Below are 28,000 nucleotides of genomic sequence, written 5' to 3'. Positions count from 1 at the left end.
AAGGGCATACAATTCAATCTGTAATTTTTTTCTTAATTGGAAGAATGTATGCAAGGATGTTCATTCCATTTTTAAATTATTTCTGTATTTCTAAAACAATACATAATGTACTTATTAACAGTACCTTGAGAAGTGTACAAAACATCTATTTAGACAGCGTACTCTGGTAAATAGCACAAATCTCATACAGTACATATTTGCTATATTAGGACACATTTTCGAGTACTAATACTAATTAGTGTATTAGTGTAATACATCAATACAAATACCTATTATCTCCCTTTAGGAAGACTTATTAGCAAATTGGTTCCTATACAACCTCCACGTTGGAGTGTTTTGCAGAACACACTAACTTATCAAATAAAGTATGTGGCTATTAAAAAAATACACAGCAGAAAATAAAATTAAAGAAGTAGCATTATACTAATTTAATTTAAAAATTAAATAACAAAAATCTAGTTTGAATGAGAAAATAAACAAAATATTTATAAAAATTAATATAGTTGAGATACTTAAGAGTAAAGCCCAAATACTAAAAGAAATACATAAGAAGTAAGAATGTACACACACTCTTTGAGACCCAGGCAGAGCAATCACTATCGCCTCTTAGCAACAAATAAGAGAACTAAACAATAAAATTACTTTGTAAAGCATTATAACAGGCAAAAGAGTGGAATTTTTAACTGTATTAATTACCTCCTAAATAACTTAATATTCCAGAAAAATTGTCAGATAATGAGCATATTATAAAGTGTCCAGTAGTTTTGTATAGTATCCAGTTCAGAATAATTCTGCCTTGTTAAGTTTGTGTGAGTGGGAGAGAGTTTATCCCTGTTATCTCAAGGATCTGCAAGACACTGCTGCAAATGGTTAAGGAGAACAAGCAAATCTTGGACAAAACTGGCTGCCATGCTTGAATTTTACATTTGATACTTAAATAGCTCAAAGAAGACATTTTTGTAATGTTTGTCTAATTTTATTTATGCCTGTGGTATTTGACAACTGAACTGTAACATATGCTTGATTTGGTTTCACTGGGAAAATTAGTTCCTTCAAGATGTTGGACTATGAAATGGGGACCTCCTATATTTATAAAAAGCATCAAATAAACAGCTGGCCCAATGATAGTAAAGTCTCCAGAATGAAGTTTAGTTAGTTATGAGTGCAGATTCACAGAAAATATGTGAAAGAAAAGTTGGAGAACAGAAGATCCAAATTATAAAGAAATAAATGTGGATGTGGTACTCAGTATTTTAAAATACTCTGATTCCACGCATTTTGAAGTGCATAGAGTGGCTTTCATCTCTTTTATTTAGCTATTTCTTAGCTGAAGGGAGCACACTTCTCTGTCAACATTTCTTCAGGAAATTTTCTACTGGCCTGTACGTGAAGTCAAAGTAGAATTCGAAAGAAGAAAGTAAAACTGCTACACCTACACAGGAATGAGCCCTGTCTTTATTTTAAGAATCATATTCTTTAATAAAAGCTGGTCTAGTTGTATTCTGCATACAAATAACAAAGGGTAAAATGTCCCTTTAAAATAATTCTGGTTGAAGAGACTAAATTTAATCTTGTATTATTGAGTTAAATTTTTATTCTGAAGATACTTAATCAAATAACTTCTTCTATATAGCTCTCTTAACTGCTTAAATAAGGACTTTATGTATCTGGTTATCAAATAATCAATGGTGGCAAACAACACTTATAATTAAATATAACCCAAGAGAGTTCATACTTGGGACAACACTATGTATAAAGAGTATACTGGCAATAGTTCTGTGAAGTAACCACTTGCTCTCTGGGAGCACAGTTCACCTCAGTTCCACATTCATCAATAACTACTGATCCCCTGACTTTATGGCAAATACGGATAGCAAATTACAAGATTAGCTAATAACAAAAATGCATTGTATAATAAAGTAGTAGTGCAAGTTATTTACCTACCTCACTTTTAAAATTATCTGAAGCATTCAATGCAGATTTTGGATCACCACCACCCTGATCACTTGATGAAACTTTTGATTCAAATTCTGATTTTGTTATCTTTCCTTTGCCATGCGAAGATGACACATTTTCTATATGCTGGCCAACAAGGCTATTTGAAAGCAAAAGGCATATTAAATAAATTTTAGCTGAATAACGAGTATATGCAATCTAAACTATTATAAGTGTACATGAATACAAAGTAAACCAAGAAAGGAGTACAAAGGGATCAGTTTTCTCTCAGTCATAAAGTGGAATTAAGCATGCACCGAAGTCTACTCAAACGTAACACTGCTGTTTATTATAGAACCATACAAAGGGCAAACAACTGCTCACACCCACCTTTCAGGTGGACTGACAAAGGAAGGCTGGTCAACTGGAGCATTTGCATCAAGGGCCTCACCAACATCACAATCAGTTTCAGATTGCTCAGTTTCACTTGGCTTGGCTATAGGAACAGTACCAGATTTTTCTATTTCACTAAAATAGAAACAAAAAAGACAATCTGACAATTTAATGGATATAATGAACCATAAGTTAAAAGTGATATCACTGATTTCCAAAACAAATCTAAGCCAGAAAAGAATGCTTTAGAGCTCTGCAGACGATTTTCAAGAATTCAGATATTTTAAATCGTGTAAAGATTTAAATTATGTAAACCATTGACTCGATCTGTTAGTGCCCTTGCTTGGCCTTTAAATATTGGGTTGGCCAAAAAGTGCCTTCAGTTTTTAAGTAAAAATAAAAGACACATTTTTCATTTTCACCAAGAACGTTATTGAACAACGTATTCACCCTTTTGTTCCACTACTTTCTGCCATTTTTCAGGAAACTTCATAATTCCATCTTCCCAAAACGTTTTAGCTTTTTGAGCAAAGAACTGTTCCAGGTAACTTTTACAGTCTTCCAGGGAACTGAAATTTTTTCCATTAAGAGAACTTTGTAAAGACCAAAGTAAATGGAAATCCAAAGGTGCAACACCTGGTGAATACGGCAGATGAATCAGAACTTCCCAGCTAAGCTGTAAGTTTTTGCCTGGTCATCAAAGAAACATGCAGTCTTGTGTTATCCTGATGGGAGATTATGCATTTTCTGCTGACTAATTCCAGACGCTTTTTGTTGAGTGCTGCTTTCAGTTGGTCTAATGGAGCAGTACTTGTTGGAATTAATCATTTGGTTTTCTGGAAGGAGCTCATAACAGAGGACTCAATTCCAATCCCACCATATACACAACATCACCTTCTTTGGATGAAGACCAGACTTTGGTGTGGTTGGTGGTGGTTCATTTCACTTGCCCCATGATCTCTTCTGTTCCACATTATTGTACAGTATCCACTTTTCATCGTCTGTCACAATTTGTTTTAAAAACAGAATGTTTTCATTTAAGTAGAGAATCGCATGCGGAAATACAGTCAAGAAGGTTTTTTCCACTTAATTTATATGGAACCCAAACATCAAAGCGATTAACATAACCAAGCTGGTGCAAATGATTTTCAATGCTTGATTTGGATATTTTGAGTATGCTGGCTATCTCCCTCGTGGTATAACGTTGATTGTTCTCAATTAATGTCTCAATTTGATCTCTATCAACTTCAGCTGGTCTACCCGACCGCGGAGCACCGTCCAGCAAGAAATCTCCAGCATAAAACTTCGCGAACCACTTTTGACATGTTCGATCAGTCACAACACCTTCTCCATACTCTGCACAAATCTTTTTGTGCGTTTCAGTTGCTTTTTTACCTTTCTTGAAATAATAAAGCATAACAGACCGAAAATGTTGCTTTTTTTCTTCCATCTTCAATATTAAAATGGCTATACAAAAATTCATCAATTTTGATGTCTTTTTTTAAATGCATGCTGATATGACAGCTGTCACATACAATCTAACAAAACTGCTTTGAATGAAGTTAAAGACAACTAAGTGCTACTAGAGTCATCTTATGGAAAAAAATGAACGAAACTTTTGGCCAACCCAATAACTACCAAATTTTAAAACAAAATATTATAGGTTAATATCTGATCTTGCCAAAAATAAGATTTTTAAATTACTTATTCTAAATGCATCTTCTCTAATGTTTCATTTCTATTAGTACATTCTACCAATATTAGAATTGTTGCCTATAGTATCAAGAAATCATCTATTATCTCAAAACGCTTCACTAAAATTCTTAAAGCACTTCTGTAATTTCATTTAAAAAATATATATACCTTAATATTTTTCTTTACCTCACTCCCATTTCACTAGACAGTCATGTTCAATATAATGAGAAAATAAGATGTACTGTTCAGATACACAGTATCTAGCCTTAAATTCTTTCTAAGCATTTAATATTTAAAATTTTTAAATGCTATCATTATTTCTAAGCATGTCTTCTGTTACCTTGTCCCTTACCAGGGCAAACTCCTAAATGGTAACTGCAACATCTTTGTGTACAACTCCTTCAACCCAGTCCCTTACATTCTTGAAAAGAACAGGTGTCTAAAAAGTGCTTGTGGTAAAAAAAAAAAAAAAAAAGTAGCGATGATAAAAATGATATTAACTGACACATATATTCTTACTATGTGCCAGATATTGTCCTATACATTTTATATAAATTAACTCATTTGATAAAAGATATGTTTAATGTAGTATTAAGAGAAGGGAATTTTGTTTTGTTCTTTGTAGTGTTGCTGGAGCTAGGAGTATAAAAGAGATTTTCTAAATTAAGGAAACCTTCAACATCACTAATCATCAGGGAAACGCAAATCAAAACCACAATGAGGGGCTTCCCTGGTAGCGCGGTGGTTGAGAGTCCGCCTGCCGATGCAGGGGACATGGGTTCATGCCCCGGTCCGGGAAGATCCCACATGCCGCGGAGCGGCTAGGCCCGTGAGCCATGGCCACTGAGCCTGAGCGTCCGGAGCCTGTGCTCCACAACGGGAGAGGCCACAACAGTGAGAGGCCCGTGTACCGAAAAAAAAAAAAAAAAAAAAAACCACAATGAGATATCACCTCACACCTGTCAGAATGGCTATTATCAAAAAGTTTACAAATAACAAATGTTGGCAAGGATGTGGAGAAAAGGGAACCCTTGTACACTGTTGGTGGGAACGTATATTGGTGCAGCCACTGTGGAAAACAGTAGGGAGGTTTCTCAAAAAACTAAAACTATGACCCAGCAATTCCACTCTTGGGTATATACCTGAAAAAAACAAAAACACTAATTTGGAAAGATACATGTATCCAATGTTCACAGCAGCATTATTTACAATTTCTAAGCCATGGAAACAACCTAAGAGTCCATCAACAGATAAATGGATACACACACACACACACACACACACACACACACACACACAATGGAATACTAGTCAGCCAAAAAAAAGAATGAAAGTTTGCCATTTGCAGCAACATGGATGGACTTGGAGGGCATTATGCTAAGTGAAATAAGTCAGAGAAAGATAAATACTGTATGATACAGCTTATATGTGGAATCTAAAAAATACAACAAACTAATAAATATAATAAAAGTAGCAGACTCACAGATACAGAGACCAAACTAGTGGTTACCAATGGGGAGGGTGGGAAGGGGCAATATAGGGGTGTCAGGGTGGAAGGTACAAAGTACTGTGTGTAAGATAGGCTCAAGGATGTATTGTACAACATGGGGAATATAGCCAATATTTTGTAATAACTATACATGGAAAGTAAACTTTAAACAATGTATAAAAATAAAACAGGCATTATTACTTAGGTCTGCTATATAGCCTAAATGTCAAATTTGAGTATCAAAGAAATTTTTCTGTCATTATCTAATTATATTTTTTTTTCTTTGTAATGACTTACTCAAGCTTTGAGACTGGAGTGACCTCTGAGGTAGATGAGCTGGAAATATTTTCCACGTTTTCACTGTCCACAACTACACTGGAAGAATCTTCACGTAGATCAACTGTAGGGAGTGTTTCAATCACAGATGGACTTAACTTTTTTGACTCCGTATTCTGTTTTTAAAAAAGTCAGTTATATTTAATGTTGGGATTAATAAATTATCTCTTTAGCTGAAGAGGGTATTATAAAAAGTATGTCTCAAAAGTAACAATATAAATAAATAATGTTCACTAAAAAAGTACTTTTATAAAAATCCTTTCTTCCAACATTATCACCCTAAGGAATATATTTCATATTAAAATACAGGTTCTACACATTTTTCATGGCATTTCATAAACTAGGACAAAGCAGCTTGTCTTTCTTCTTTCCCATTTCCTACTTTATACCAGGACCCACTGTAATTAATTAATGCTAATAGCAACACAGAAATCCTATATAAATATATAAAATAGTACAGCACATAGTTTTTGCCCCTGAGCAGTTTAGAAGACAATGTGTATCAACAAATAACAACACAAGGCATGTATAAATAACATTACAAAGCAATACATGATTCTTGCTGCTCCTTCAAGGCCCATATGCTCTGGGCCATTCACTCCTCCAAAACACAAACTGAAACGTACTTAATACCTACTCATGTTTGAAAACCTCTTATCAGTACCTCCTCCCCCACAACTAACCCTAAATAGAATTAGCCATTCCCCTTCCTCTATGCCTCCACTGTTCTCTGTACAGACTTTAATCACAGGATCTGTAACGCCTCAATTGCCCTTATTTATTTCTTTCTCTTCTTCAAGTACACTATAAATGTCTTGAGTAAGGACTATGTTTTCTTGATCTTCATGTTCCTAGTGCCTAGCACAGTATCTAGCACACAGCAGACATTTAATGGTTACTAAATGAATATCAAGTGAGAGGTACTCATGCTCAGTTCAAGGTAAAGAGAAACTAAGGACTACTCTGGACTAGAAGAACTAGGACTCTGAAGAATAGGACGGCCAGTACAGTAGCAGAAAGAAAACATGAGGCAGAGTCAGAAGAATACAAAATAAAATGTGATCATTTGGGGAATTATTTACACTGGAACGAAAAATTCACAAAAGAATACAAATAGTTTGCATTTTATGATGGAGGCTTTGAGAAAAGAACCATTACAATATTATCAAATACTGCATTATCATTCAATATGCATTCAATATAAAAAAATTAGTATTTTACACTTTTTTTTTCTTTTACTAAGTCTCCAAAATCGATGTGTATCTTATACTTACAGCAAATCTCAACTTGGACTATCCACATTTCCAATGCTCAATAGCCACAGGTAGCTAGTGGCTACTAAATTGAACAGCACAGGTCTCTAAGATGCAGTAAGCACTTAAAAGTATTTGACAAGAGAATATCATAATAAAAATTCAGGAAAATGAACAATGGCTGGACTGTTCAGGATACTCATAACATTGAAGGGCTACAGAGATCACTTTTCTCTTACTCTTATGCACAAATCTTTTCCAAATGTCCTCCAGAATCCAATAAAATGAAACTTACTATATCTCCTTAGATAACCCAATTAACTTATAACTCTGGCTGCATTTTTTTAAAGAGAATTCTCCCTCCCTTTAAGCTGAAGTTTGTATTTGTTAATATTTGAGACATTTAGTTTTTCCTCAGTCCTTCTTCCCTCCATATCAAATATCCCCAGTTCCTTCAGTCACTCCTGATATTAAATGGTTTCCAGATGCTTCAGCATTCTGATCAGCTTACATTCTGGTCTAGTTTTTAATATCTTTCATAAAATCTGGTATACAAAATGGAAAATAACATTTAGGATATAATATGAGAGAAAAAGGAAAAAACACACTCAACCTATTATTTATTAATCCATATTCCACAATAAGTGGTAAAATTTTGGTATCAAAATGCTCTGTGTTCTACATACAAATATGTTAAGTCAGAAAATAATTTCCCCTGACATCTGAAAAACTGAAGAGACAAGATAAACTTTAGAGAGCCAAAATGGAATCTAGAAGAAAGAAGGACTTACAACCAAACCTATACTACAGAGAAAAGTCACATTTACTACTAAACCTGTAATTCCGAATTTTCTTAAAAGTAGTACTCTTAGCAGGTGACTAGTATTAAGGCCAGTTGCATGGTACTACAAAAAGAAAAAAATTAAAATACACAATATGGTGACCAAACAGGTTTTCTATTTTGTGAAGTGGTTTGAAAAGGCATATCATTAATAATCAAAGCAGCAAAGCTTACTTGTACTTTCACAATGTAGTCATCTTTTAATTTGTGTTCTTTTGGAGGAACAGGTAAGTTTGAACCCACCTTTCCCGACAATTCGGCATTGATAGGTCCCTCTCTTTCATCCTATGTTGCAACAAAGAAAAGGCCAACGGATAAAATTGTTTCACAAAACAGTCCTGAAGCAACATTAAAGACCATCTTTCTATAGTTTACAACCAAAACACTTTACTGTGACTTTAATGTCTTTTATTTGTTTCCATGCTTATTGTCTACCTTCTTGAATTACCCTCCTTACTGCTTCACTTCATTAAATGTATACTACATGTGTGCACTGGTGGTATAGTGATGAGCATATATAGCTGCCTTCCAAATATACACCACATCTGATTTCTTAATAAACACTTTAGTCCTACTACCCAGCACTGTGTGTCAGTAAATACTTGATAAATGAATGTACTTATAGTTCTTTGTGTCATCTCTCTTGACACTCAGTTTCAAATTAGAATTTCAGATATACTGTCCTTAAATTTATCTTCTGGCATATAAGCTTCATAAAAGCAAAGTTCATATTCATCATTATCTAAGCCTGTATAGCATATACTAGGTACCCAAATGTTTGCTGAAAGAATGTTTCCCCTTCCTTAATGCTTTGCTTAAACTCATTCTTACAACATTTAAGTTTTCAAATTTCTCATTGAAGAAGATATTAGCTCTAAATCTTATAGACTGTAGATAGAAGCACACAATTATACTTTATTTGGAGAGATACCCAGCAATAGTCTTCAAAATTTTAACTGCTCCATCCCAGAAATATATCCTGTATAACTCAGAAATTTAAATAATCTACTCTAAACACAATATCATGCTAAAAAAAAAAAAAACAGCCCAAGCATGTAATTATAAGTTTGTGCATTCACACACACACACACACACAAACGTACAAACAAACATGCATGCACACACACAGCTGAGAAACAATGCAAAAGTCTGTCAATAAATAAATGCTTAATAAATTGTGATATACCCATATGACAGAATAAAAATGTAGCTATTCAGAAGAATACAGTAACATGCAAAGGTATCCATGAGATATTACTGGGGAAGAGGGGAAATAAATTTGTACAATATTTTTTTAACAAAATTAAAACATTAATTTGCATCCTATAAAATGATATAACGGGCGTCCCTGGTGGTGCAGTGGTTGAGAGTCTGCCTGCCGATGCAGGGGACACAGGTTTGTGCCCCGGTCCGGGAGGATCCCACATGCCACAGAGCGGCTGGGCCCGTGAGCCATGGCCACTGAGCCTGCGCATCCGGAGCCTGTGCTCCGCAACGGGAGAGGCCACAACAGTGAGAGGCCCGTGCACCAAAAAAAAAAAAAAAAAAAATGATATATCTATAACCACAGAAAATGGTCTGAATGTTTTCACAAGAAACAGTAAATTGTGGTTCCTTTGAGGAGGGGAATGGGATATAAATATGAATATCTTATAGTGGGTATAAATTACATCTGTAATTTAAAATAAGTATATTGATTTGGGGGGAGAGGGGAGCCAAATCTAGCTAAAGTTAATACTCACCTTTCATCATTTAAAATGATAAAATAATAAATTATTTAGACACCATCAGATTTTTTTGGACTCTGTCTATTCACTCCACACAATTATATAAAACAAAGGACATAGCCACTAATTGCAGACTTTCCCTATAATCCTCATTTCTAATAGTTTTTAATTTATAAGACTGGGGTTTCTTTAGAAACCCTTTAACTAGTTAAAGCATTAAAAAGAGAACCCTAGTTTTCTCTCTGAATAGGCACTATTTTTACTCCTTACTGTAGGACTAAGGATGTTATTACAACATTCCAAATATAAGCAATAAGAATAAATATATAAATATCTCAGAGTCACGTTAATTTCAGAATTACCTAAGTAACTCCTCATATTATAGCAAAGAAAATTACAAATCTCCACCAAAAATTATGTCATGGTATTTTTTAAATACTTTTATTCCAAATGTTTTGAGGAAGTCTTAGAAAGCTAATACACAAATTAAAACTTCAACTTCATTTAAGGTACCTTTTTCTGGAATTGTACATCTTCATTTTCTAGTGCACAATTGTCATCTTGAGAGTAGTATGATGAAGCTGAAGAACTCTCTTTGCAACATACATGCCAACTGGGAAGCCTGTAAAACATCCACCGTCACCACCACCAAAAAAAAAGAAGAAGAAAGAAAGAAGAAAAAAAGTTGTTAAGCCAACATATTCCATACCTGGACTAGAATTTGAGGCAATAAACAAACAGATGGTTCTTATCCTAATGCCCTTGAGAACTGAACAATTTAATGAGGAAGACAAATGTACATAAGACAAAGATTTTTTATTTAATGTCCTAAGAAAACCATAAACAGTGTTATCAGCACTCCAAGTAAGGCATCATGAATCTCATGAAGGTAAAACAGGAAAAACTTCACAAAAGGAGTATCTGATAATTATCACAGAAGGAACAGAGAAAGTTGTCAAAGAGCTAACCTCCTCAGAAAGCATCAAATGCCAATGATATTCTAAATTCTACCAAATATTTAAGAACAAATAACTCTAAAGCTACCTAAACTATTGATATTTCAAAGCACAGAAGTAAAGCTTCCAAATTATTTTTATATAGGGAACATAACAGTGATATCAAAAATTAACAGAAAGAGCACATACACATAAATACTATAGGTTAATAATATGAAATCAGACACAAAACATCTAAAGAAAATTTTAAAGAGTCTCCAATAACATACCAAAGATATAAAATAACACTGTTATGGTCAAGTAGAACTTAGCTCTGATATTCAAAAATGGTTCAATATAATATAACCTATTTAGTTTGCCATGCAAAAATATCAAGGAAAAACATCTCATGATTATCGTCACCAAAAGACATCTGATAAATTTACACAACCATCAAGATTTTTAAAGTCAATAAAATAGGAATAAGTAGACATTTAACATGGGAAACATATGCATAACACATGAGCCTAAAAGCAAGTATCATACTCAGTGAAGAAACCAAAAAATACCCCTATTTAGATCTGAAACAAGACAAGAATGTCCATTATCACTAGTATTACATAATATGAGGACAAAAGCAGTGTAAAATGGGAAAGGAGACAGTAACATTATCATTAATTGCAGATAATGAGTTTATATAGGTGGAAAACTAAAAAGAAACACCTATTAAAAGAAGTCTTGGGTATAAAATTATATTCCTAGGTATAAAATTAAGAAAGAAATCAACAGACTCTCTACTCAAATCATCACCACCAGTTATAAGATTTAACAGAAGAAAAGTCCGCCTTTATAATAGAAACAATAAAATACTAAATATAAACTTAGTGAGAAATGTTCTATACATATACTAGTACATATTCTATGTTGTTAATAGTAGAAATGTTTGAAATTGCCAGTACTGACAATTCTTTAAGTTGAACAAAAGAAGTCACTTTTACACAATTTAAGGTAATATGTATGGAAGATCTGAAAACCACATACTGAAGTGGCAAAAAAGAAAACTTAAAAAATTAGACAGATTGACTCTAAACTTTATATAAACAGAATAGTCAAGAGGATTTTAATGTGGGGAAACTAGACATCTAAGAAACCACAATAATCACAACAATATGGTAGTGAGATGAGAGAGGAAAAGGGAATCCCCAGTGTGACTGGAAAGAGAATTCCTAGGATGACAGCTGTAGGTACTCAAAGAACAGAGGCAACCATACTAAATTGGAGGTCATCAGAAGCTCTGGAAGAGTCTTCTTTAGGAGGATGAAATTAACAGCACAACAGATGAGTCTGAAAAATCTCAAGAACAGATTTACATAACTGGCAAATAATTTGTAATTAAATAGAAAAATAAGCAAACATAACAAGTCAAATATTAGTACCATGAAAAAGGAAAAGTAGAACAGAAAAGGGAAAAGTAATCATGTTTTATTACACAGCTCAGTTGTATCATTTATAGTCATAATATAAACACTGAATACTGATCTATCCCAAATTATGACTAAACTCTATTACTAGTGCTTAAGAGAATCTGATCATCTGTAGTAAAATACCTAAAACTGACATTAAAGCAATTATTTTAGAGACAAAGAGGTAAACATAAAATTCATCAGCCAAGAGATAAAAGTGGTTTCCTTGAAAGAAATAATGGGGAAAGAGGGATGAGGGAATGGCTTATTTGCAAAAGCAAACAAACAAAATCCTTTTACAGCTATCTGACTTTTTGATATGAATACATCATTTTGATAAAAATTAAAACCAAAAAAAAAAAAAAGAGAAGAGCAAAGTTCATAATAATATAGGCATATAGTATGCTACCATGTGTGCATATGTGTACTAAAGGCACCTGTATGTGCATAAATTTCTCTGGAAGAATTAAAAAGAAAAAAAAGCACCACCTTGGTTGCCTCCAGGGTAGAAAACTGAGTGACTGGGTGACAGGATAATAGATGGATATTCTTCACTCTATAATACTCTATGTCTTTTGAACCACAAGAATATATTACTTATTCAAAATTTCATACAGATATATCATTATTTATTAAATATTTCTTTACTGATAGACTTTTGCATTGTTTCTCAGCTGTGTGTGTGTACACATGTGCGTTTGTAGGTGCATTTGTGAGTGTATATATACACATATTTGGGACAGCAAAAAGTTTCAGATATTCAAAACTGTGGGTGTTAGAATTTTGGAGATTATGCCCCCTTATTTTCTATATTCCTTTCTATACTTTCTGAATTTCTACCATGAGCACATACTAGTTTTATCATCAAGAATTCTGCATGTGTATGTGTATATGTGTGTATAAATCCTAATATTCACAGTTAATGTGAAGATGGCCAAAAGACATTAAATCTCATGATCCTTACTTTTACCATCATATAATCAAATCCCATTATCCAAAGTTAGGAGTTTTTTGTTTGTTTGTTTGTTTGTTTTTTGCCGTTCGCAGGCCTCTCACTGTCGTGGCCTCTCCCGTTGCGGAGCACAGGCTCCAGACGCGCAGGCTCAGCGGCCATGGCTCACGGGCCCAGCCGCTCTGTGGCATGTGGGATCCTCCCGGACCGGGGCACGAACCCGTGTCCCCTGAGTCGGCAGGCGGGTTCTCAACCACTGCGCCACCAGGGAAGCCCAAAGTTAGGAGTTTTTTTTGGGTGAGATTGGCATTTGAATCAGTGGACAGGCCCAGCGGCCATGGCTCACGGGCCCAGCCGCTCTGTGGCATGTGGGATCCTCCCGGACCGGGGCACGAACCCGTGTCCCCTGAGTCGGCAGGCGGGTTCTCAACCACTGCGCCACCAGGGAAGCCCAAAGTTAGGAGTTTTTTTTGGGTGAGATTGGCATTTGAATCAGTGGACTCAGTAGACTGCCCTCCCCAATGTTAAGTGGGCATCATCTAATCCTTTGAGGGCCTGAATTGAACAAAAATCAGAAGAATTTGCCCTTTTTTCCTCTGCCTCACTATTTGAGCTGAGGCATCTCATCTTCTCCTGCCCTTTAACTGGGATTTATATCTTCAGCTCTACTGGTTAATAGGCCTTCAGACTTGGCCTGAATTAACCACTGGTTTTCCTCAGTCTCCAGCTTTCAGATCACAGACTGTGGGTCTTCTCAGCTCCCATAATCGTGTGACCCAATGCCTCATTTTATATATATTATATATATATATATATATATATATATATATATATATAATATATATATGGTTGGTTCTAATTCTCTGAAGAACGCGAATACCCCTGACATTAATATAGACTACAATCTTTACCTATCTACCTTATTCCTACTCTTAATTACAGCTTTATCAATAGTATCACTTAAATACCTCTAACATATCAGTACCTATTTAAGGACAGATATTAATTAAGGACAGACCTGTAAAGATAACCTTAATTTTGTGTATAAGAAAAAGCCTAAAATAGATAAAATTTATCACCAACTAATAACTGTCAAGGAATTTTAAATCACCAAAGTAAAATGAAATACCCCAAACCCACTCCAACTCTACTGAAGAAGAATGAATCTCTATAATGGGGTCTTTACTTTCAACAAGTTCCCCCAGGTGAATTAGATATGCATGCCCCCTCATTAAGAATCAGTGGGTCACATTACAATGGCTGAGGGCACTTTTTTGCATGATTAAATGGGTCTCATTCCATACTACTTAAGCAAGTTTCAAAAACTGTACTATGAAAATCCCAAGCCTGATGAGATGAGTTTCAAAACTTTTAAGAAGTTCAGCACCACAAATCACATCAAGATAAATGGCAGTCTGTGAGCCTCTGACACTCTCCCTCAGTTCAAAATGAGTACTCCCCTCTACTATTTGTAAGTTGATTCTGTGCCATGTATATCCTCTCTTACACTTAAACTCTTTGAGAATCAATTCCATATTCCTAACTATTGATACTTTAGCCCCTCCCTACAAAGCCAAAACCTGCAAACATTATGTGCTTAATAAATATTTATTAAATAAGGGCTCTGAGGGGAACTGTTTTGTAGCAAGTAGCAGAAAGGAAATTAGGTCACTTTTCATTCCTCTTCCCATCAGCCCCATCACCTCCACCACTACCACTCCCCAACTCACCCACCCATCCACCACCCCCTCACACACACACAAACTCAAAAAATAGAATCTTGAACCTAAGAGGACATTTATCCCTTTTTGCCAATTCCTCCCCAAAAACGTGGCATGGATTCACCAACTCATATAGAAAGGTATTAACTTTCAGAGTAAATGTAAGTAAAAGTCTTGTAAAATTCACATTTGAGTGTCATTTAGGATAGCAACAGTTAACAACATTCTAAAGCCTGGAAACAAAATTATGCAGCAGAATAATCCTTTGGCTAAAGAGGAAACAATAGGGAACATTAAAAAACATTGTAGCAGAAGACTACAGGTTGAAATTGGTGGGATGCCGGTAAGACAGCAGCAGGAAAACTATGCTTCTGAGCACATTTGCAGACACTGAATACAAAAGAGCTAATATTTCAACTAAAGAAGATAAAGGGCTGTAAATCTAAAGAAAAAAGGAAGACTATAAGGACAGAAATCACTGAAATAAAAAACAAAACCAAAAAAAGCAAAGAAGATTAAGAAAACCAAAAGTTAGTTCTTCGACGAAAATATTAAAAAGATAAACCTCTGGAAAAACCGATAAAGGAGAGTTGGTGACGTGAATTAACAAAATATGTTCTAAAAGCATGAAATAACCACAAACAAAACAGATTTTTTAAAATTATAAAATATTACCAGCTATATATACTAATATATTTGAAAACTCAGAAGAAATGGGTGTTTCTAGAAAAATAAGAAAATTGGCACAAAGTATACAAAAATTGGAATTAATTGATGATAATTAAAGAAATTTGAGTGGATTAATCAACACCATACACAGAGAAAAAGGAAATCCCACTCTTTTTTTTTCCCACTTTTTATTTGGAAATAATTTCAAACTTTCAGAAGAAATGCCAACATAGCACAAAGAACATCCACAAACCCTTTGCCCATATCAACCTATTGTTAACATTTTGACCCATTGGTTCCATCATTTGCCATTTGCTCCTGGCAAGCACATAGCCTTCCCTCTCTCCCCACTCCATGTAATTTATCTCTAGATATCTTCTGTATATACTTCTTCAGAATAAGGATATTCTCTTACACAACCATGCCACAATTATCAACCGCAGTAAATGTTACAATGACACAATAATCTATGTCCCCAGTAGTGTCCTAACAGCATTCCGCCTCTCCCCACCTCAAGTGCAGAATCGAGTGTAAGATCATATCCTGCATTTTTCATGTGCCTTCAGCCTCCTTTAACCTGGAATAGTTCTTGGCCTTTACCTTATGTGGCACTGACATTTTGAAGGACATAGTCCTTTTATTTTGAAATAATATGGTCCTTTTTTGAGGTTTGTCTGATGTTTCATCATGACCAGATTCAGGTTATATATTCCTGGCTGGAAGCCTTCATAAGCTATGTTGTGTCTTTCTCAGGGTATTATATCCAGAAGCATATGATATCCATCTGTTTCGGTGCTTGCAATTCCACTTTTAGGTACTTCTTAAGAGAAATGAAAACTATGTGTACAAAAATGTCCCCTGTAGCTTTTACTCCTAATAGCCAAAAACTGGAAGCAGCCCAGATGTTCAACAGGAGAATGTAAACAAACTGTAGTATATTCATACAATGTACTACTTCTCACAATAAAAAGGAATGAATTACTAATGAATGAAACAAGATAGATAAACCTTGCAAGCATTACACTGAGTTAAAGAAGCCAGACACCAGAATAAATACTGTATAATTCCATTTAAATAAAGTTCCAGAATTAGCAAAACTATCCATGGTGATAGAAATCAAATCACCGGTTGCTTCAGGGAATTCTGTAGAATGGGACATGAAAAAACATTCTGGAGTGATGGAAATGTTCCGTATCTTGATGGGGTGTGAGTTACACAGATGTATGCATTTGTCAAAACTGATCCAACTATATAGTTGATAACATGTGCATTTCACTGTATGTAAATTATTTCAATTTAAAAATATAAGAAGCAAAAAAGTCAATATTTTCCTCCCCAGCAATAACAAAATAGAAAATAAACTATGAGCAATAACAAAAATTATAAAATAATTTTTAGAAATTAACCTTAAAAATTACATCACTTATAGAGAAAAAGTGTTAACTCTAATAATGACCATAAAATGAAGAGACAAATAAATGAAGATCTAATATGTTCACGGATGGAATGCTACTGACAGCAGAGTAAAGACAGCAGTTCTCCCCAAAGTAATTCATCACTCAAATATATCTCCTATCAAAATACCTGAAGGGGGACTTCCCTGGTAGTCCAGTGGTTGAGAATCCACCTTCCAATGCAGGACATGCATGTTCAATCCCTGGTCGGGGAACTAAGATCCTACATGCCACAGGGCAACTAAGCCCACATGCTGCAACTACCGAGCCCGCACACTGGAACGAAAGATCCTGCGTGCTGCAACTAAGACCCGACGCAGCCAAAAAAAAAGACAACAAAAAAACCTGAAGGATCCTTACTGTATAGGACAGGAAACTCTACTCAACACTCTGTAATAACCCATATGGGAAAAGAATCTGAAAAGAATAGATATATGTATATGTATAACTGAATCACTTTGCTGTACACCTGAAACTAATACAATATTGTAAATCTACTATACTCCAATATAAAATAAAAATTAAAAGAAAATCCTAAAGACAAAAACAAACAAAAAAACCTGAAGGATCCTAATTTTCTAAATATGATATGGAAAAACCGGTCTAAGAATAACTATATTAACAAAAAAAAGCAAAGACAAGTGTTTCACCTTGCCAGACAATTAAGATTTACTACAAAACCACCTAATTCGTCTATAGTACTGGGATCGCAAAAGACAAGCAACTGGAACAAATACTCCCAAATGCATTTGTTGGCATAAAGTCTCTCATTAAAAGCAGCCTGCACACAAAGGGCTCAATAAATACCCGTTGAATGAATGAATAAATGACATCAGGCCTTCCTGAGGCATCTGCCACATCATTAACTACGTAGAATTCACTTAATGATGATTCTAGTAACTAAAACAAGCATCTAAAAAAGTGTTCAGTGGAAAAAAGCAGGAAAAAGAATGAGATTAATAGCATTATACCCTGTATGTAAATTTTAAAACATATAAACAAAACATTATTTTGGAAGAAAACACAAATATATGAAGTAAATACATGAAGGTCGACTGGAAAAACATCAAATATACTCTAGGGAAAATGCCTAACATGGGGGAGATAGGAGTGAAAATGAAGATAGAAGAAGATAAAAGAGTAATGATGTAAAATGGAGGAAAAAGGGGGACCCATACAGAAGATGGCATAAACAGAGTATGATCAATCCAATCCTAAATATCTGATGTCTCTAGAAGAAAACAGTCTTTTTTTTTTAGTGTGTCAGGCAGTTTAGATTAAAATATTAACCTAACTTTTACAAATAAACTAAAGCTCAGAAGTTAACTGGCCCAAAGTCACTCAATTTGTGACTACAAATCTAGACCTACCTCTCCAAAGCCTACGATCTTTCTGTAGTGCTACATTTCTTATTTAATAGTCCGGTCAATAGATAAATGAAAAGAAAGGTGAGAAAATAACACTAATCCATTCCCTGAAGAACTGATGATGTTAGTCATGGCTAGTTACAGCAGAACATAAAAATATAAGAACTATTACAAGGGAGGGGGCAATATTTACCTCTTGACTTAGAAAGCAGCCACAAGAGATAAATACAAAGCTTTGTAGTGTAGTGGCTAGAGCATGGACTTCAGAGTCAAAAGACGCATGTGCATTCTCTTGGACAAATTACAAAACCTGTGTGTCGCCACTGTAAAATGGGAAAATGAAATAATGCATGTGCAATACTTAGCCCAGCACAGAATATGCACACAAATGTTAGCAGTTGTTATCAGCTACTATCCTTATCTTCTTTCATTTACCAAATTCCAGAGTAGTGTAAACAGTTGTCCCTAGGTATCTTGGTTCCAGGACCCCCTGCAGATAGCAAAATCCACAGATGCTCAAGTCCCTTGCAGTCGGCCCTCAGTATCCCTCCTCAAATCGAAATGGGTTGATTGGTTTGAAACATACAATTATGAGGCTACTCCAGCTTCCTGTACCCCTTCTGGCTGCGAAACAAATGTGTATGAGCTCACACTTAACCACTCTCAAAATACCTTCTATTTCCACTCACAAAAACTTATCAATCACCTCTCTCTCTCTTTTTTTTTTTTTTTTTGTGGTACGTGGGCCTCTCACTGTTGTGGCCTCTCCCGTTGCGGAGCACAGGCTCCGGACGCGCAGGCTTAGCGGCCATGGCTCACGGACCCAGCTGCTCTGCGGCATGTGGGATCTTCCCGGACCACGGCACGAACCCGTGTCCCCTGCATCGGCAGGCAGACTCTCAACCACTGTGCCACCAGGGAAGCCCCACCTCTCTCTTTCGAAAACAAGGCTCTTTTCTCAATTTTCAAGCTTTTCAGGCTACCTGAGACTTTTATATTGCTGACCATTCAAATGACCTCCTTAAACCTCTTTCCACCTTCCCTAGTTTCCGCTCTCAGAGCTTTACTTTGCTTGTCACCTTTGTTTGTTCTAAGTATCTGCAGAAACTCCATGTTCTGTTTCAAAACTGATCCCCTCTATGAGGACAGCTCTAGCCCAAATCTCATTTTCACTGAAGTCTGCATTTAACTGCCTATATAACATTTCCACTAGGATATTCTACTCGCCTCAACTAACATCTCCTTCTCCTTTAAAACTCTTTGCAACTCTTCCAGTTCTTTTTTTAACACCTCCAATTCCTCTAGTTGCCCAAGTTAAAAGAATAAAAATTAACTCCTCTTCTCTCTTTGAACTTTACTTCACAGATTCATCATTTTAGACCCTAGAATTTATTCTCTCAACCACAGTAGGCTCCAAGAAAGCAGCTACTTTTTCTGTTTTGCCCACCAGAATCTTGCACAGAAGGCAGCACATAGAAAAGCCTCAGTAAACATCTCTTGACGTTGAGATGGACAACAGAAAGGTGGTGTTAAAGACCAAGAGCTGGTTAGAGGCAAACTAAAACCCAGTTCTTCTGAATCGTAGCCCAATGCTGTTTCTACTGTACTGCATTGCCAACTTGCCAACCTATCACCAAACCAGATCATTTACTTCCTCAAAATCTCTGCTCAAGGAACCCTCTTCATTTCTACTGCCAAGTTAAGTCCTTGTTATGAAAAACTTCAACTATTCCAATTGCTTTTCATTTAGTATTCATCCCTCCAGCCTTTCTCCTGTAACACAATGATGTCAAAATAACACTCTCCAAACACCACTTCTCTTGCTGGATCTTTACTGCCTTACTCCTTGGTTTAGCTTGCAAAACCCATCACAATTTCCAGAATACGCTCAGCCCTCCGCATCCACGGGTTCCACATCTGGGTAGAGGGAGGGCTGAGTGTACTACGCCATTTTACATAACAGGCTTGAGCATCCAAGGTTGGGTCCTGGAACCAATTCCCCACAGATATCAAGGGATGACTTTAGCTTTTATTTTCTACTCAGGCTTGTCTGCTTACTATCACTTCCACCCATATCAAGTACATCGTCTCTTTTACTCATAACCTCTCTCATTTCTCCTGACAATTAAGTACTATCTGCCCACTGCAGGCAGGCAAGCAGACACACCAACTAGGGAAAGGCCACTATTCATATTAGCAGAACCAGTGTATCTTATTTCAGTTCACGAAGCACCTGTATTCCACAGAAGTAAGGTATATGAACCACACATGTCATTTCTCTTAAAACCAAGTCTTCCTTGACAACTCCAGTCCAGTTTTTTCCCTTTTTTAAGAAACTACTAAACAATTCAGCTCTTTGTATTGTTCACTAATGTTCAAATCAGATATCTTAGAATGTTAGAAGTGCAAAAGAAAAATCTCAGAATTCATTTAATTTAGCAGTAATGACTGGAATGCACATGAGTATCCCAAACTTAACCAAATCTCCAAGGTAAGTGCCGTAGGCATGTATTTTTTTTTTTAAAGCTTCATGAATAATTCTATTATTCATTCCTTGTAGATCCAATCCAGTCAGCCCCATTTTTTAGATAAGAAAATTGACAAAGAAAGAAAAGGTAGAGAAACTTGCCTAAGGCCACCTCCCAGCCTACAGGCAGCAGAGAGTAGTGGTTAAGAGAACAGGCTCAGACTCAAGACTACTTAAATTCCAGCTCACTGCTTACTGAGAATTTAGGCAAGTTGGTTAATTTCTTTGTATCTTTCTTAATCTCTTTAAAATGGTGTGTCTATCTCAAAAGAGTTGAATTAGGACAAAATGAGTTAGTGTATATAAAGCACTTAGAACAGAAATAAGTGCCCAGAAAAGCTGCTCAACATCACTATTTATTAGAGAAATGCAAATCAAAACTCCAATGAGGTATCACCTCACACCAGTTAGAATGGGCATCATCAGAAAGTCTACAAACAACAAATGCTGGAAAGGGTGTGGAGAAAAGGGAACGCTCTTGCACTGTTGGTGGGAATGTAAATTGATACAGCCACTATGGAGAACAGTATGGAGGTTCCTTAAAAAACTAAAAATAGAATTACCATATGACCCAGCAATCCCACTACTGGGCATATACCCAGAGAAAACCATAATTCAAAAAGACAGATGCACCCCAACGTTCACTGCAGCACAATTTACAACAGCCAGGTCATGGGAGCAACCTAAATGCCCATCGACAGACGAAAGGATAAAGAAGATGTGGTACATATATACAACAGAATATTACTCAGCCATAAAGAGAAACGAAATTGGCTCATTTGTAGAGACGTGGATGGATCTGGAGACTGTCCTACAGAGCGAAGTAAGTCAGAAAGAGAAAAACAAATATCATATATTAACGCATATATGTGGCACCTAGAAAAATGGTACAGATGAACCGGTTTGCAGGGCAGAAATAGAGACACAGATGTAGAGAACAAACGTATGGACACCAAGGGGGGAAAGTGGCCACGGGTGGGGGTGGGGGTGGGGGGATGAATTGGGCTACTGGGATTGACATGTATATACTGATGTGTATAAAATGGATAACTAATAAGAACCTGCTGTACAAAAAATTTTAAGAAAAGAAATAAGTGCCCAATAAATGTTCACTGTTAATACTGGAAATAAAGGATTACAGCCAAGCTCTAACTTAGTTTCATGCCCTTTCCACTACACCAGTACCTACCTACATTTTGACAAGCAGCTTGTATACTCCTGAGGGCAGAGCTCAAGTCTCCTACTTCTTCAGCCACCCCCACCACACCAAATACATTTGTTGGCAACAAAATAATATTGGTATTTTGAACAGATGTATGGATTCCTACTTCTGAACTCTGATACCTCAGCCTAGGATCCTACTTCTGCCAAAGTATCCAGGATGAATGAATAATAAGAACTTACATAATAGGGTTTACTGTGAGCAAAGCACTGTTTTAAGCACTTTACACACTTTCTCCTGTTATCGATTTCAAATACTCCATAACAAGAAATATAAAATAAGCTTAGTACTTACTTATGAGCCATGTTAATGCTACAAAACATTTTCTACCAAAGCTAGGTGTTACTTTTATGGAAAATATAAAATAATTTTAACTAGTGATTCATTATAAAAACGAAGTCCTAAAATAAAACCAAATTTTCTTTCAAAAAACTCGGCATTTGTGAAACTAGTCTATCGCTAAGGATTGACATTCCTGTACTTCCCTTCGAGTTTCTAAAGACCTTTTAAACTATTTTTGGTACCTATTTGTCAAATGTATGAGAACTGTTTGAATGTCAGGCTCTTCTCATTAGCTCTATATATGAGCTTCTCCAAGATGATCCTTTCGGGTTCAGGAAGAAAAAAATAGATTTTTTTAGTCTTAAAAAATAAATTAAACCACTCTGGTGGGGGATGCTGATAATGGAGGAAGCCATGCACGTGTGGGCGCAGAGAGCAAGTACTAAAGGTAATCTCTGTACCTTCCGCTCAATTCTGCCAGGAACCTAAAACTGCTCTAAAAAATAAAGGCTATTTTTTAATTAATTTCGCTTTATCAAGATCAATATAAGGATTCACACTTGATCTGAAGGTCAGCTGGTCATAACAGCAGAGACTATATAGTCAGAAACCTGAGGAAAGAACAGAAGTTCCACAAACAGTGGGCTTTACTTCCAGCACATTGTGAGGCACTGCAATTTACATGTGCTCAATGAAGCAAATTTAGGGATTATATTATTTAGTTTTAACTAAACTGACTCTCACAACATGGAGAAGTAGCTTTGAAAAATTTCCTGCAAAGACTTCAAAGATAATAATAATGCAAGCACAAGCCAACAAGAAAATAGCAGCGCTAAATACAAGCTATTATTCATCCACATTCTGATGTAAAATAATCTAGTCAGTCAATGACACACCTCTCACCAAACTACTACTTTTTAAATAAGAACAAAAAGGTCTGTTAACATAAAGTATTAGACTGTTTATTTTCTTTCTCATCTTTCTTAATCATCTAATTTGTATAATTTATTATGTATACCAATATGCTATTAGTATACTAATATCATATTTACACATGTATAAATCTTATAAACAATTAATTACATATTAAAGGTGCATGCACAATGCTTTTCTGATGGGGGGAATACAAAAAAATTTGAATATCCACCACTTAAGGCACTGACCAAGCCTTTTTTTTCCTCTTTAGGGTGGTCATCAATCTTCCTAGTTTGCCAGGACCAAGGGGGGTATGCTAGGCTGCATAATGGCCCCTCCAGAGATGTCTGAGTCCTAATTCCTGAATATGCTGCCTTACACGGTAAAAAGGTTTTTGCAGAAGTGATTAAATTAAGGAATTTGAGATGGGGAGATAATCCTGGATTGTCTGGGTGGGCCCAATGTAATCACAAGAGTTCTTGTAAAAGGAGGCAGGAAGACCTGTCATTAGTAGATGTGAAGACTGAAGCAAGAGGTTGGAATAATCCGAGGAAGGAGCCACAGAATACAAGCAGCCCCTAGAAGCTGAAAAAGTCAAGAAGCAGACTCTTCCCTTAGAGTCTTAAGAAGGAACCAGGCCTGCTGACACCTTGACTTTAGCCCAATTAAGACTTATTTTGGACTTCTGACCCCCAAAACTGTAAGATATGTGTGTTGTTTTAAGTCACTAAATTTTTGGTAACTTGTTACAGCAGCTATAGGAAACTAACATAGGGGATTCCTGGGACTTAGGACTTTCACTGCTAAAACCAGGATAAGTTGGTCACCCTATTTTCACATTTTTAATGCCCATAACAACATCTGGTACTTAATGAACATGAGAAAAACGTTTGTTGAATGGCTTTATGATGAAACATATAATGTACCCTTACTATTTTACAAAGGTCTACCATATATGTTATCTCATGTTATCCTCCTAACAACCCTGTGGGGTGTGAATGAATTAGTTTTCCCACTTTTAGGATATAAGGACTAAGGTTCAAAGAAATTACAAAACATGTCCAAGGATGCAGATCTAGTAAGTGATGGAGCCGTATCTACAATATAGGTTTCCTGACCTACAGTCAAAGGATTACAACAGTCAGGATATCCCATGAATCAGGCGGCCTAGGTTCAAATCCAAGTTCCAAAACTTAATAGCTGCTTTACCTTAGTCAAGTTATTTAACTTCTCTACTTCCTTAACTATAAAATGTAAAAGTAAATTATCAATAATACTAATAGGGTTGTTGTGAAGATTAAAGGTGCTAAAACGTGCAAAGTACACACCACAGGTTTGTCAGAGATAGTTGACAATAAATAATAGCTATCATAATTATTCTTGCCACAGCTATAGTACATTTATGCCTAAAATACTCTGTACTATTTGATAAAGAATCACATGAAGTATGCAAAAGGAAAAAATAGCAACCAGAATGAATAATAAGAAGGATAGGATGAGCCTTTTGTGAAAGTAATCTAAGGTTAGGACTCCAGGCTGGAAAGACAAAAGGAGAGGGGAGACATAAGCAAGATCTATAAATATGTGACAGTATAAATAAAGTGATTGCAAAATTCAGTAATATTGGTAGGATGAGGAGTTTAGAAACTTACAAACTATAGAGTATTGTAGTATAAACACACAGCACTCATAAATCTACAAAATGGTATGGCTTAAAAAAGAAATGGATCACAAAATCTTGGAACACTTTATAAATGACAGAAACAAAAATGACTCTTTGCAAAACTTGTCAAACCCTACAAGGGCATTAGGCTAAGCGGGAATGGAGATGTTGAGAAATGACCTAACAGACCATCTTGTAGCAAGAGTTAGATCTCCAGCTGAGTCAGTGACATAATTTCATTATTCCAATTTCCCAAGGAAGAACAGCCTCAAAAGACACAACATACCCTTTGCCAATCACACCACATACCACTTCTCTTCCCCGATGTCATCATCACCCTTCCAAAAAATTCTCAAGCCTTAATATCCTATAATGTCTTTCCATGGCCTCAGTAAAGAACAATTAAAATATCTTAAAATTTGGCAGCCCAAACAAATCTCAAAACAAACTAACCCAACTGTTTCTTAAACAAAAGTTTCTTAAACTTTGCACTATTTACTTAATCCCTCAACATCCATTTTTCACTGTGAAAGTCAACAAACTTTACAGAACTTTATGACTATTATTTTCAATACTAGGCTAACTGATTTTTTTTCTTCCCCTAACAGGTCATGATCTCCTCACTACTTCCAATGAATAAAGTTGAGAAACCATATTGAGTTCAGCTTAAGCAAAAGACAGCCCGAAATTAAACAAAGTAATAGAAGCATGGTTAATTTAAATCTGCAAATGATTTTAAAAACCACACTGTAATGCTTGATTTCACTGCCACCAGCCAATTAATTTTTAAAAAATCATGTTTAAGAGTAGAAACTTGCAACTGGTAGATAAGTTAGTCCTGGAGATCACAGTATAGTGAGTATAGACAACACTATTGTATTATAATTATCAACTTGCTAAGAGACCAGATCTTAATTATTCCCACCACAAAAAGAAATGATTATGTGATGTGATAGAGATGCTAACTATTGCTACAATGGTAACCATATTACATTATGTAAGTGCATCAAATCAACATGTTGTACACCTGAAATTTACACAATGTTATATGTCAAGTATATTTCAACTAAAAAAAAAAAAATCAGAGATCGTGGTGTGTTTAAACTTGAATGAAAAGTGTAACCTCTTTGCCCTCTCAACCATTTCAGAAAGTGATGAAGAATACCATGGCCTAAAGATGGGCAAGATCAAGTAGAAAGAGGAAAGAAAAAACATATATAACCTACAAACAACTAAACAGCCCCCCCCCAGAAAGAAGTGTATATATGAACACAAGGTTTCCGTATCTCATATACAAATTTAAATTTAAAATGAGGTGAGTGGACTCATCTCCTACATGCACTTCTTGGTAACCAACATGATACTAAAAAGTAGAAGGTGAGATAACATTGGTCTCATTAAAGGGTTCGGAATGAACGTCAAGTGGCCAAATTTCTTGTTCTCTAAAACGTCTATCAACCTGCCAATCAAATTCTTCAGCCAGGCAAGTGTTTTCTTTTCTTCTTATTTACATATTATTTTCTCTGAGCAACAACTCTACAACTTCAGTGTCTTTGGAATCCATTAGGCACCCACATAAATGAAAAAAATTGTTGGTGTTTTGCAGAAATAAGCTAAACAAAAAACTTAGTTTATCTAGATTTTAATATAACAGCAAATCACTTTGACTGAAGAAGCATCTTTACAGTCAGCAAATGTCACACATCTCTGAAGAAACTTCCTCGGAGGGCAGAATGGATTTTCCAAGTACAGTGGTAGCGATCCTTTGATTGACAAGCTTTCTCTTCTCCTTCAAAAAAACCCCAAATGTGCCAGGGACTAACAGAAACTCCACAAACTTATAGACAAAGCACTCTTCCCGCCTTCAAAATGCAGGATGTATCCTTCCATTACTACGGGACATTATCCAAGCCACACTACCAGAAACCCCTGTACACACTACACCCTAAGACACTGTCTGCTAAACAGCTTCTTATCATCTACCCCTTGAAAAAGTGCTTCATAACGCCTCCCAAAAGTCTCCAAGAACAGCAACCCCAAGTGTACCCGAGGCCAAAGACTAGGAGAGAAAGGTCCAGGAGAACCAGTGCTTGTACATTAGTCACCTTCACGACAAGTCACGTTTTTAAAATCGCCTGTCGGGAACACATCACATCCGACATACCTTATGCCCTTCCCACACCATGAAAACAAGTGGCTGCTCCTAAGCCCGAGCAACTTACCCAGCCTCTATCTGAACACTTCCCACACACCCCACCACCACCAAGGGCCAGGGTAACCGGGTACAAAGGCACCCAGGCGCCTCCCTCTCCCACTTAGTCTCTGTAAATTCCAAAACGCACCACGAAAACCTCCGCAGAGAGGGCTGCCAGGCCAGCCCGCCGAAGAGTCACGGAGTAATCGGTTTGTCGCTTCATAGGAGCCTTGGAGACCCGCACCCTAAAAGCCGGGATGATTTGGGGGTGTGACCTGGGCCGCTCCCTGCCCGCCTCTCCCCTCACGGGAAACTCCCGTGTGGTCGCGGCTACTCACCAGACCAGGGAACACAGAGAGAGGCAGGAGACTAGGGCCAAGGCCCGCCGGTACTTCTTCATCTTCTCCTCCTTCCCCCTGCCAGAAGGCGGCACATCCTCTCGGCGGCTGCTACTGCCGAGGCCAAGATGGAGGAGCCGGAGCAGGAGAGCGAGGATGAGACCAAGAGTCCGAAGGGCTGCGGCGCTGGAAGAGCGGCTCCTGAGCGGCTCGCGCGCTGGCCGCTCTCTCCCAGGGGCCCACAGCGGCGCCGACGGGTGCACTTCACAGGAGGCTTCTGGGGACCGCCGTTGCTGCCGCGGCCGCCGACTCGTCCGCGCCCGCCTCCTCCAGCCGCCGCCGCCGCTGCCGCCCCATATCCCCCCGGCCCTCCCCGGTTCTCGCTCCGTGCTGCCGGCGACCAACGGCCGCTGCGTACTAGCCTCTCAACAACCAATCACCGGCGGGGCCGCGACACCTCACACACCGCTGAGCTGGAAGAAGACGCGTCACCCACGTCCCGCGGCGCCCTCACCCCCCACTAGCCTCCGCGCGGGCCACGCCCCCTCCGACGTCTCAGGCAGCTGAGCCAGACGGAGGAGGACAAAAAGCGAGAGAGGCTGGGGTGGCCACCGCCCCGCCCATCTCAA

General features: G+C 36.9%; 1 protein-coding gene across 8 annotated transcripts in view; it reads right to left on the bottom strand.

The window, feature by feature from the left end:
* The window catches only part of SUCO (SUN domain containing ossification factor), a 120,941-nt gene extending 93,186 nt beyond the window's left edge, over positions 1-27,755 (bottom strand). For 5 of the 8 annotated variants that reach the window (XR_008617066.1, XR_008617065.1, XR_008617068.1 and 2 more), the window contains exons 1-6: positions 27,372-27,559; positions 10,183-10,291; positions 8,117-8,227; positions 5,810-5,964; positions 2,326-2,463; positions 1,945-2,095 (exon numbers count right to left, since the gene is read on the bottom strand). Coding sequence is in view for 4 of the 8 variants with exons in the window: in XM_007107228.3 (XP_007107290.2) it covers positions 1,945-2,095; positions 2,326-2,463; positions 5,810-5,964; positions 8,117-8,227; positions 10,183-10,291; positions 27,372-27,433 (726 nt within the window). In the remaining 4 variants the exon portion in view is untranslated. Of the gene's footprint in view, positions 1-1,944; positions 2,096-2,325; positions 2,464-5,809; positions 5,965-8,116; positions 8,228-10,182; positions 10,292-27,371 lie in introns of all 8 variants that reach the window. The other 3 variants (XM_007107231.3, XM_007107229.3, XM_007107230.3) reach the window with 3 other exon arrangements.
* Positions 27,756-28,000: the final 245 nt, after the last annotated feature.

This window comes from Physeter macrocephalus, chromosome 4 (assembly GCF_002837175.3).
Source record: "Physeter macrocephalus isolate SW-GA chromosome 4, ASM283717v5, whole genome shotgun sequence".
NCBI lineage: Eukaryota > Metazoa > Chordata > Mammalia > Artiodactyla > Physeteridae > Physeter > Physeter macrocephalus.
The sequence above is the reverse complement of the archived record's forward strand: the minus strand, read 5'-3'. Positions and strand labels throughout refer to the sequence as shown.